This window comes from Onthophagus taurus, unplaced genomic scaffold (genome assembly GCF_036711975.1).
Source record: "Onthophagus taurus isolate NC unplaced genomic scaffold, IU_Otau_3.0 ScKx7SY_16, whole genome shotgun sequence".
Lineage (NCBI taxonomy): Eukaryota > Metazoa > Arthropoda > Insecta > Coleoptera > Scarabaeidae > Onthophagus > Onthophagus taurus.
Genome location: NW_027248941.1, coordinates 341038 through 353811, shown reverse-complemented (window position 1 = coordinate 353811; position 12774 = coordinate 341038). Strand labels below are relative to the sequence as shown.

At 31.2% G+C, this 12774-nt stretch overlaps 1 protein-coding gene across 1 annotated transcript; it reads right to left on the bottom strand.

The window, feature by feature from the left end:
• Window positions 1-5336: 5336 nt before the first annotated feature.
• LOC111415358 (mediator of RNA polymerase II transcription subunit 26-like) lies at window positions 5337-12579 on the bottom strand. Its single transcript, XM_023047005.2, has 3 exons — window positions 12355-12579; window positions 11946-12020; window positions 5337-6817 (listed from the first exon to the last, which is right to left on the bottom strand). Exons 1-3 carry the CDS (start codon window positions 12415-12417, stop codon window positions 5432-5434), a joined length of 1524 nt encoding a protein of 507 aa, XP_022902773.2. The 5' UTR covers window positions 12418-12579; the 3' UTR covers window positions 5337-5431.
• Window positions 12580-12774: the final 195 nt, after the last annotated feature.

The following is a 12774-nucleotide window of genomic DNA, read 5'->3' as shown; positions in this document are numbered from 1 at the left end:
AATGCTATAGTTTTTATTACACCGTTTAATTGTACGTAAAAAATACGTTTTTCGTTTGCGAGTTATTTTGGTCGTTTTTTTTGGTGGTTAATAGTGTTATTTCTAGTGATAGCTAATTATAAATAAATAACATTTTTTTTTAGAAAATATCTTTATATTCATTTTTCACATATGAACAAGGCAATGTAATATATCCGTATCTTTTCATCATTTTTTTTTGTTTTTTGGGAGACATTACGAATATATATTTAAATATATATATATTTATATAGCAATAGCTAGAAGATTTTCTTTACAAATATCTCACATCATCATAATTTACTTTCCTTCATCGTTTTATTTCGTTTCGAAAACTTTTTGGTTTTTTGGTTTCCCTCGAAAACCGTGAGAGGGGGCTGTTTATTATTATTTTTTTAATTTAAATTTCTTTTTTATACAAATATATACAACACTCGAAGGGAAGGGGGGGACTCGCTCGCTTTCATTTTAATAATAATAATAATAATTAATTACGCGACTAAGAACATCGTTTTTATAAATTTTGATTTACCCAGTTTTTTTATAACAAGAACTCGCCATTGACTTCAATAACAAAACAAATAGTAATAGGTACATTAGAAAAAAAACTGCTCTCAAGAATATGATTTACAAATAAAATTGTTTTGTTTGTTTTTTTTCTTTTTTTTGTTAGAGCAGATCAATAAATATTAAGAGTTATAATAAAAAATAATAATAGTAGTCGGTAGGTAATTGGTAATAAGTGGTAATATTTTTTTTAGTTGTAAAAATTAATCGTAATGAAATTTTTCTTTTTTGATTTTTGGTACTTTTTGGTTAAAACGAAATTTTCGGACAATTTTAAACATCATCAGGCGATTTTTACGCCATTTTAATTCTTTTAAGCACCTATTTTTTTAGTTCGTACTATACAGGGTGACACTAATTTCGAAGCTTTTATTTAGACGAAAAAGTATGATATAAATATTATTAAGCCGAGGTCGCTTGCGACCGAGGCAGTAGAGTTGAGAAAATATAAACAATATTGGACAACACAATATATATTATAACGCTGGGAATTTAATCGATTTGACTTAACTTTGGCACAAAAAGTATGATGTTTACTTATTAAGCCGAGGTCGCTTGCGGCCGAGGCAGCAGAGTTGAGAAAATATAAACAATATTGGACAACATATATTATAACGCTGGGAATTTAAACAATTTGACTTAACTTTGGCAGAAAAAGTATGATGTTTATCTATTAAGCCGAGGTCGCTTGCGGCCGAGGCAGAAGAGTTGAAAAAATATAAACAATATTGGACAACATATATTATAACGCTGGGAATTTAAGCGATTTGACTTAACTTTGGCAGAAAAAGTATGATGTTTACTTATTAAGCCGAGGTCGCTTGCGGCCGAGGCAAAAGAGTTGAAAAAATATAAACAATATTGGACAACATATAACGCTAGGAAGTCAAGCGATTTTGATTTAACTCTGATAGAAGAAATATCATGTCCAGTTATTAAGCCGAGGTCGCTTGCGGCCGAGGCAGTAAAGTTGAGAAAATTTTAAAAATATTGGACAATATATATTATAACGTTAGGAATTTAAGCGATTTAGACTTAACTCTGGTTGAAGAAGTATCATGTTTACTCATTAAGCCGAGGTCGCTTGCGGCCGAGGCAGTAAAGTTGAGAAAATATAAACAATATTGGACAACATATATTATAATGCTAAGAATTCAAGCGATTTTGATTTATCTATGATAGAAGGAGTATCATGTCCAGTTATTAAGCCGAGGTCGCTTGCGGCCGAGGCAGTAGAGTTGAGAAAATATAAACAATATTGGACAACATATATTATAATGCTGGGAATTTAATCGATTATGGCTTAATTCTGATAGAAGAAGTATCATGTCTACTCATTAAGCCGAGGTCGCTTGCGGCCGAGGCACACGAATTGAAAAAATATAAATATAATATTGGATAACATATAACGCTAGAAATTCAAACGATTTTGATTTAACTCTGATAGAAAAAGTATCATGTCCAGTTAATAAGCCGAGGTCGCTTGCGGCCGAGGCAGTAGAGTTGAGAAAATATAAACACAATATTGGACAACATATATTATAACGATAGGAATTCAAACGGTTTTGAATTAATTTTGATAGAAGAAATATTATGTTCATTCATTAAGTCGAGGCATAAGAGTTGAAAAAATATAAATATAATATTGGACCACATATAATGCTGGGAATTCAAGCGATTTTAACTTAACTTTGATAGAAGAAGTATTCTATCTACTTATTGCGGCCGAAGCATTAGAGTTAAGAAAATATAAACACAATGTTGGGCAAAATATACAGGATGGCCATTATATTATATGAAATATAGTTATATCTTGGTAAGTATCAACTTTATAAAAAAAAACATTTTATACAAAAGTTGTCCAATATTTTATTTTTTATTTCAGAAAATAAACGAGCAATGAATAACACGAATATACAACTTTTATATTTTTTTAAAAAATTTTCTAATGTAAGGATATAAAAATGTAACGTAATCGTAAAGAGAAAAGAAATCTCTATCAAATGAGCCTAATGAAAGGGTATATTGCCATTTATTCGTTACTCATTTGTTTTTTGAATTAAAAACAATTGAATGCTGTTTTATTATGGCAAATAAAATATTAAACAGCTTTTGTATAAAAAGTTTTTTTATAAAGTCAATATTTACTGAGATATATACTATATTCTATACATAATAGACACTCTGTATAACTCTGACAGAAAAAGTATGATGCTGAGATCGTTTGCGGCAGAGGCATTGCAATTGATACCACTTAGATGTTCTATAAAACATAAAAATCAACGTCCGTAAACGACCTCGGTTCAATTAACACAGAAAAGATGTTTTAGTAATGTACGAAGTCAAGATCGCTTGTGGCCGAGGCATTAGGGTTGATACCTAGAAATAATATCACGCAGCACATGTAACGCCAAGATCGCTTACGGGTGTGGCACTATATACACTATTATTTCTAGATGGTATCAACCCTAATGCCTCGGCCGTAAGCGACCTCAGCTCAACTAAGACAAAAATGATGTTATAGTAATGAATTAAGCCGAAGTTATTTGCAGACGAGGCAAAAAATGCTGTATAACATTATTTTTGGGTAGTAGCAACCCTAATGCCTCGGCTTAATTGTAACAGAAAAGATGTTATAGTAGTGTATTAACCGAGGCGCTATGTATTCTGTACGATATTATTCGTAGATGGCATCAACCCTAATGCCTCGGCCTAATTTAAACAGAAAAAATATTATAATAACATATTAAGCTGAAGTTGCTTGCGACCGAGGTGCTACATATGATGTACAACATATCTAAACGTTATCAACAGCACTGCCTCAGCCGCGTAGTAATGTGTTATCTGAGATACTATGTATGCATCAAAGTCTCGGCTCAAGTAAGTCAAAAAAAATGTTATAGAAATATATTAAGCCAAGGTTGTTGCGTCCGAGGCGCTAGATATGTTGTACAACATTATATCTAGATGCTATCAACTACACTGCCTCGGCCGCAAGCAACCTCGGTTTAATTAAGACAGAAAAGATATAATAGTGTATTAGCTGAGGCGCTATGTATTCTGTACAATATTATTTGTGGCTGATATCAACGTTAATGCCTCGGCCGCAAGCGACTTCGGCTAAATTTAAACAAAAAAAAAGTTATAGTAACATATTAAGCCGAGGTTGCTTGCGACCGAGGCGCTACATATATTGTACAACATTATATCTAAATGTTATCAACTGCACTGCCTCGGCCGCAAGCGACCTCGGCTTAATTGAGACAAAAAAGATGTTATAGTAGAGTGTTAGCCGAGGCGCTATGTATTCTGTACAATATTATTTGTAGATGATATCAACCCTAATGCCTCGGCCGCAAGCGACCTCGGCCTAATTAAGACAGAAAAGATGTTATAGTAGTCTATTAGCCGAGGCGCTATATATTCTGTACCAATGTTATTTGTAGATGACATCAATCCTAATGCCTCGGCCGCAAGCGACCTCGGCTTAACTAAGTCAGAAAAGATGTTATAGTAGTGTGTTATCCAAGACACTATATATACTGTACAACATTATTTGTAGATTGCATCAGCCCTAATGCCTCGGCCGCAAGCGACCTCGGCTCAATTTAAACAAAAAATGTTATAGTAACATTTTAAACCGAGGTTGTTTGCGACCGAGGCGCTATATATGTTGTACAACATTATATTTTGATGCTATTAACTGTACTGCCTCGGCCGCAAGCGACCTCGGCTTAATATATTACCACAACTACACTGCCTCGATCGAGTTTTGAGATAACCTAAGACAAAATTAACGAGAAAATTTTTAGTTTCAAACAAATTAGGTTAGATTCGATTAGGTTGAAACATTTTTATAAAGTTTAATTAAAAATCATTTAAAATGAGTACCAACACGACCAGGTTATCTCAATTTTATCTCCAAAATGGCGGTTATCTATATCTATATAAGTCGAAATCGCATTTTTTGAGATAATCCCATCGAGTTTGGGCTCAAATTAAATCATTTTTAATTTTTTACAACAAAATATCATTCAAATCTTAATTTTATCTCCAAAATGGCGGTTATCTATATCTATTTGGGTTCAAATCGGGGTTTTTGAGATAACCTCATTGAGTTTGATTTCATATAACAAGGAAGATATTGTACCTAACCTCAAAAAGATGATTTTTCACAAACAAATAAGGTCCAAATTATGAGACAAATCAAGAAGAGGAATTTAAAATTCGATTTTGGTTTAAAAATTAATTCCGATGAGTCACCCTGTATAGTCGAAGCAACCCGTATATAAATAATAAAAATATTAGCTTTGATTTAGGCACAACAACTTTTAATCACTTCAAATTCCATTAATTACTCTGAGAATGACCATTAATTTCTTTAATTTCAAAGGGAATCTAAAATAACTAGGAAAAAAATGCGATTTTTGAGGTTAATTAAAAACCGTTGTGCCTTATTCGTTTGATTTACCTTATTGTACAAAACGGAATCCAAAACGTGATTTCTCCAACAAAAACAATTTAATTTCTCCCCAATTAATTATAAATCTTCGTAAATTTTGCTGAAAATCAATAAATTATAATGTAAACATTTTAAACGTCACTTTGAAGTAATACCAACTTATAATTAATTTAAAAAAAAAATTTTAGTACCAACTTAGAAAAAAGAAAAACTTCATTAAATAAAAAATAGTACCAACTTAAATAAAAACAGTTAATAATTGAAACGATTCAATAACAACAAATCCGACCGAAATTCCTCATTTTTCATCGGAAAACGAGTTAATTAAAAAAAAAATAAAATTAAAAAAAAAACAGACTAGATTAACCTAACCTCAATCAACAGCTAATCGATAACGACGTAAGGGAGAATTCGAATCACTTCCCCGTCATAAGACCTCGCCTCAACAACTTCGTGCCACTCGCGAAACGAATCTTTCTCGCAATCTTCTGAAATCCGATACCGTTTTATATCGTCACTAAGATCGTCGTCCGATTTGTGTATTTTCGGCATCCGTTCCAAAACGCGATTAGGCACCACATTTTTATAAAAACCATCGTCCGTCGTTTCCGGCGGACCCAAACCGGGACCCAGACTTTCGTTTCCGTTCAAATTCGGCACTGAACACGACAAGAACCGATCGACCTTCTCATCCGAGACGTTATTCAAATCGTATTTATCGTTTAAGGCGATTTTCGACGGACAGGAAGCGTCTTCGATAAAAGCGGAAGTGTCTTCGTCGAAAACGCACGTGCAATGAGGCGATGAAGTTAAATTTTTTGATTCTAAAAACGATTTATCTATAGGCGGTAATGAGTTTAAGGCTTCTTCTATTGATAAAGCTCGGGGGATGTTTGAATTTGTTAATAATAAATCGGTCGATTCGGATTGTTGGTTTTCTTCTGATTTGATTTTTACTTTCACGTCGTCTTCATCTACGATTATAACCTCTTCGTCGTTTTCCTTTTTTATTTCGATTTCTTCTTTGATCGTTTCGAACGATTTCTTTTTTCTACGAAAATTGTTTGCGTTTGTGTTGTATAATTTTTGGTCGATTATCGATACTCTTTCGGTTAATTTCGCAGCTTTTTCGTTCAGATCCTCTTTAAACCTTCCGGATCCGGAAGTTGGCGATTTTAAACCGGTGACTAAACTCACGTTATTTCGATTTTGCAAACTCGCTACTAATTCTTGAGTGGTTTTAACTTTTGCGTTTCCTCTCGAAACGGCCATTTTATTACTAAAACTTGTTTCGGCTTCGTCTAATAGACTCTTATGGTTCTTCGAACCCTTTTTTCGCCCCCTTTTCTTCGGTAATTGCTCCTCGATCACAGGTTCTTTCTTAACAACGTCCGTTACGCTCGAATTCGAATCGGAATTTACCAAAATAATATTATCACGGAGATCTTTCCTAATTATTTCATCTTTAAAACTCGAATTGGAATTGTCTGAGAGGTCGAGTTCGTTATTTCCGTTTAAACGGGGCCTTTTTGCGGCGTTTAAAACTTGGTTGTCTTTTGCGGATGATGATGATGATGTTGTGAGGAGATTTTGGGGGCGTTTTTGAGGCGTTGATGATGTTGATGTTTCTGAGGCCGCTTTCAGTTGACCATTTGATTCCGCGATGAATTCGTTTCGCCATCTCTTTACCAAATCTCGGGTTCTTTTCGCCAATTGGTCGTCGGTGGTGTTCCGTCGAACCTCGTTCACGTACTTACCTAACCGGGAAGACTTTAAACAAAGAAAAAAACAACATTAATCATTGTAATAATTAAAAAATTTGTTCAATTAATTAAAATACAAAAATTTCGCTCTAATGACGTTGACACTTCGACACATTTTGAATGTGGCGCCATCTGTTGAGGATATTTTTTTTTAATTATACAGCTAAGAACCGAACCACTAAAATACAGGTTAGATACAATTTATATATAAAAGTTCCTACCGAAAAAACACTTTAAAATGACGTTTTCATGTCATTTTGAACAAACTTCAACTCAAGGTCCCTTGAGTAAACATATTATAAGGTTATCCAACTCCATAATATATGAACGTATCCCAACGCAAAAGCCGTGCTGTGACGTCATTGGAAGAAATGACATTTCTATGTTTTTTTAAGAAGCAATATACAAAAATATATTATAATATTAACGGTTATAATTTTATTATTGTTAAGTTATCCAACTTAACTCGGTTACCATGGTGATTAAGATCCAAATATTGCAAGTGCTTGTCAAAATTTAAATTGAATTAAGTTTTTTTTAAGGAAAAATTGTTATTTAATTGGTTTAAAAGGATGCATTTAACTCAAAATTGGTTTATCTTGGGTTTTATAAGCAAGGTAAGTGGATTAAATAAAAAAAAAAAATATTTTTTAGATCAATTAAAATGTACAAGAATTTAGAAAAATTCTGTTGTCAATGTCTACTTTAATTTTATTATTATATTCGTAATCTTCATAAAAAATCCTTTAAAATGAGTCCAAACTCGACATATTTAACTTTAATATTAATGAAAATACAATCACTTCCGGTTTGAAATGTCAACGTCAATTTTGACATATTTGTCATCTTCATTAAAAAACCTTTAAAACATAATAAACATAACAAATATTAATACCAACCTTAATTTTTGATTTTTTTTAATATTTTTGTGACAAATATTAAGACATTTTATAAAAATTAAGAATATGTCAAAATGACATTTCAAATCGAAAGTTGCTTATATCTCGAGTAATATTGGAATTAAACGTATCATGTTTGGGCTCATTTTAAAGGATTTTTCACGACGATTACAAATATGTCAAAATTGAGGTCAACATTTCTAACCGGAAGTTGACCATAACGTCATTAATATTGAAGATGTTAACGTCAACTTTAATTTTATTATTATATTTGTAATCTTTATAAAATAACCTTTAAAATGAGTCCAAACATGACGCATTTATCTCAAAAAACAAAAAAGTTAGAATAAAAACATTAAACCGGAAGTTAGCAACAATTTAATTTTTAAATATTAATACCAACCTTAATTTCTGATTTTTTCATTACATTTTTGTTTTTGTGACAAATTTTAAGACATTTTATGAAAATTAAGAATGTTTTAAAATGACATTGACATTTCAAACCGGAAGTAGCTTATATCTCGAGTAATATTGGAATTGAACGTATCATGTTTGGGCTCATTTTAAAGGATTTTTCACGACGATTACAAATATGTCAAAATTGAGGTTGACATTTCCAACCGGAAGTTGACCATAACTTCATTAATTTTGAAGATAAATATGTCGTGTTTGTACTCGTTTTAAAGGATTTTTAATGAAGATTACAAATATGTCAAAATTGAGGTTGACATTTCTAACCGGAAGTTAGTTATCATATAATAGACAACTTCATGGTGTTATAATATATTTTTTATATGAAATATTAATTATAGAGATATTTCGCTTCGCTCGCTCACGCGTTAATTATTGAGATAATCAATCGCATTTTAATATACGAGTTAGTTACAATATTTTTCCGTTAACTGTCTTTTCAACAAAATAGAGAAAATCCATCGTTGAAAAATCACCCAATTCTATCACTGTCCAATTTTAAGAAAGTCCGACCGAACTAATATAGTAGTCAATTTAGTAAATATTCTCGAATGAAATCTGTAATACCGACCACTATATCTATTCGGTAAGACTACAACAATAAGTTTTGACTTTTGACACATTAAAAGTGAGTTTAAATGTTCTGATTTTTATATTAAAATGGTCGACGGAAAAGGATTTTTAATAACGATTACAAATATGTCAAAATTGAGGTTTTACACCTGAAGTTAGTTATCATGTAATAAACAAATAGATAACTTCATGGTGTTATGATATATTTTTTATTAAATTATTCAACAACATTATTCAAACTTGTTTATTTTTTGAGATAAATGCATTATGTTTGGACACATTTTAAAGGTTTTTTAATAAAGAATACATCATGAACGAACACCATGAAGTTGTCCATTTATCTATTATATGATAACTAACTTCGGGTTTAAAATGTCAACCTCAATTTTGACATATTTGTAATCTTTATTAAAAAATCCTTTAAAATGAATACAAACACGACATACTTATCTTCAATATTAATGAGGTTACGGTCAACTTCCGGTTAGAAACGTCAACCTCAATTTTGACATATTTGTAATAGCTATGAAAAATCCTTTAAAATGAGCCCAAACATGATGTGTTTAATTCCAATATTACTCGAGATATAAGCAACTTCCGGTTTGAAATGTCAATGTCATTTTGATATATTCTTAATTTTTATAAAATGTGTCAAAATTTGTCACAAAATCAAAAATGTGATAAAAAAAATCAAAAATTGAGGTTGGTATTAATATTTAAAAATTAAATTGCTAACTTCCGGTTTAATGTTTTTTATTTTAATTTTTTTGTTTTTTGAGATAAATGCGTCATGTTTGGACTCATTTTAAAGGTTATTTTATAAAGATTACAAATATAATAATAACATTAAAGTTGGCGTTAGCATCTTCAATATTAATGAAGTTATGGCCAACTTCTGGTTAGAAATGTCAATCTCAATTTTAACATATTTGTAATCGTCGTGAAAAATCCTTTAAAATGAGCCCAAACACGACATATTTATCTTCAAAATTAATGAAGTTGTGGTCAACTTCCGGTTAGAAATGTCAACCTCAATTTTGACATATTTGTAATCGTCGTGAAAAATCCTTTAAAATGAGCCCAAACATAATACGTTTAATTCCAAAATTACTCGAGATATAAGCAATTTCCGGTTTGAAATGTCAATGTCAATATTCTTAATTTTTACAAAATGTCTTAAAATTTGTCACAAAAACAAAAATATAATAAAAAAAATCAGAAATTAAGGTTGGTATTAAATTTAAAAATAAAGTGCCATCTTCATTGTTGCCAACTTCAGGTTAAACGTTTTTTATTCTAACTTTTTTGTCTTTTGAGATAAATGTATCATGTTTGGCCTTATTTTAAAGGTCTTTTAATAAAGAATACCATGAAGTTGTTTATTACATGATAATTAACTTCCCGTTAGAAATGTCATTCTCAATTTTGACATATTTGTAATCTTCGTAAAAAATCCTTCAAAATGAGCCCAAACGTTTTCGATATATTCTTAATTTTTACAAAATGTATTAAAATTTGTCAGAAATTAAGGTTGGTATTAATATTTAAAAATTAAGTTGCTAACTTCGGATTTAATGTTTTTTTTATTCTAACTTTTTGTTTTTTTGAGATAAATCCATCATGTTTGGACTCATTTTAAAGGTTATTTTATAAAGATTACGAATATAATAATAAAATTTCGGAGTTTCCGAGGCAGTAGCTTTTTAATTACGTAACAATACGAATTAGGTGGGATGATGAGTGGGCTGTAATTTTTTTGAAATATTGTAATTCTTTAGAGATAGTATTAATCTATCAATGCAAGCTTAGGCAGCACAGTTGCAGTGGTTATTTCCCTACAAAGCAATATAAAATGTTTTTTTTTTTAAATATATTATTATATTATAAACCAAGCCAGTAGTTTTTTTTATTACAAAACACTAATAAAAAGTTTTTCTATAGTATTAATATATCAATGCAAGCTGAGGCAGAATAATAAATGTTTTTACAACGTCGCTGACAGCTTTAAATGTCAAAAAATTGACAGTTTAAACAAATATATATCACATTAAATATGTGTCACCATACCCATACATTATTAATTATTCATAATTGTTGAAGCTGTCAATTTTTTGACATTTAAAGCTGTCAACGGCGTCATTTCGGCGCCTACTTTGAACATTTAATATTTTCAGAATGTATACAATCTAAGGCAAAATTATGGAATAAAGTTGTATGGAAGTTTGATGACAAGTTTGATCCTCAGCTTGTCCAATATGAAAGAGATGGTGTTTTAGTGACGTATTGCTGATCAGGAAGCCTGAGAGCAATCTTAAGTCAACTTTGCTGGGGCATAAAACCTCTTTAGTTCTTTTTTGCAATCACATTTTTCGCCTGTCTGTCACCTGGAAGTTTTTTCCAACAGAAGGCGAGCTCTTTGAGATTTCCCATCTATTGATTATCAGTTTTAAGTGGCTTTTTTGTACTCCTGCAAGGTTTGGTACTGTTGTATGTATTTTTTTCTTTGGGGTTACATTAAAGACAGAGTCTACCAGGAAGTATCAGAAAATAGCATGAAACACTTATACCATCTTAAATGTAACTCTTTTCAAAGATAGATCTTCATTGCTATGGTGGTATGCCTCTGTTGTAAAAAGGTAATGTCTCAATAAAGATACAATTTTGTTGCCTCAGCATGCAACAGATATTTGTATGAACATAAAGAGACTAAATTATATAGCCTCAGCTAATATATCTATCAGTCTTCATATAAAAAAATCTTCTACAAATCATATTCAAAAGAAGAAAGGAATATATTCGTTCGTACCTGGAAAAATCGACGCGTCTTCTCAAAAAATTTTTTTGAGGTTATAATTTTTTATTTTCCCATTGTTTGAGTAATTTAACGAGTTACTTATCAGCTTAAAAACAGTTTTTATGGCAAATTGAAACATTTTTCGATTCTTAATTCGTTTTATGCAATAAATCAATCGATTTTGTTAATAATAATTTTTACGTGTAATATAATTTAACCTAAAAATGTCAAAAATAATACAATATGGAAGATTTTAAGTATTACCAACTAAAATCAATTTCATAAAAAAAAAAAACATAACCTAATTTTTTAATAAATCGAAATTATTAATTCGATTACGAGAAATAGAAATTGTTTATTTATAATAATTAAAAAAAGGATATTTTTTGGAGAATTACCTGCAATATTTCCTTGGATATCGAGATTTTTTCCAATACAGAGATAACTTCCAGGACGGCAGGCATATCAATAACCTAAAAATGAAAAATAATAAATTTATAACGAAAAAATGATATTATATGAATTAATTTGTTTTAATATTCGATATAAATTCGACCACAAGAAATATAAAAATATCCATATTTCGTGTGGTTTTTCATAAAAATAATGAATTTCGTGTAAAATGTCTACGAAAAATCGTTAAAAATCGCCACAAAACACACAATTTCGTTAAAAAAATAACCGCGTAAAACCTCTCCTACGACAGACAGAAATGTCGCCTGCGCGAACTCGCTCGTGTTTGGTGGTTGCGAACCGACACCGAATCGAAAATTTCTAATTTCCGTCAAAATCGCGTCTCGTACTTACGTTATAGACATCGTCGAGCGATCGCAACAGTTTCTGCGACAATTCGCCGGCGTCTTGCTGCATTTAGCGGGGCCGCTTGTACCGATAAAATCGTATGTAGTTGGAGAGCCGTCGGCGACGTTGCGTGCGGCCACAATGGCGGAGGTACATTGCGTTTTGTCCTGTTCTCCGGTCGGCACTGTGATACGGGAAACGCGGGCCTCGCCGAACAGACTGATGGTGGGGATGCGAAACGAGAATGACCGCGCCCAATGCGCATGCGCCCCAAATTACATCTCCAAACTACACATCAATTTACATCTTTTACATCACAATTTTACAATTTCACACCGATTTATTCAATTAAACACTAAATCTAACCTATTTTAACAACAACATTTAATTAAAAATCATTTTATTTTAACAATTCACAATTTAGTT

Bases quoted from the DNA above. Each gene is read 5' to 3' on its own strand.
- LOC111415358 (XM_023047005.2), bottom strand. From the start codon at position 12,417: ATGCAGCAAGACGCCGGCGAATTGTCGCAGAAACTGTTGCGATCGCTC. The intron at 12,021-12,354 runs GTAAGTACGAGA...TTTCATTTTTAG, and splicing joins CGCTCGACGATGTCTATAAC to GTTATTGATATGCCTGCCGT. The intron at 6,818-11,945 runs GTAATTCTCCAA...CTTTGTTTAAAG, and splicing joins TATCCAAGGAAATATTGCAG to TCTTCCCGGTTAGGTAAGTA.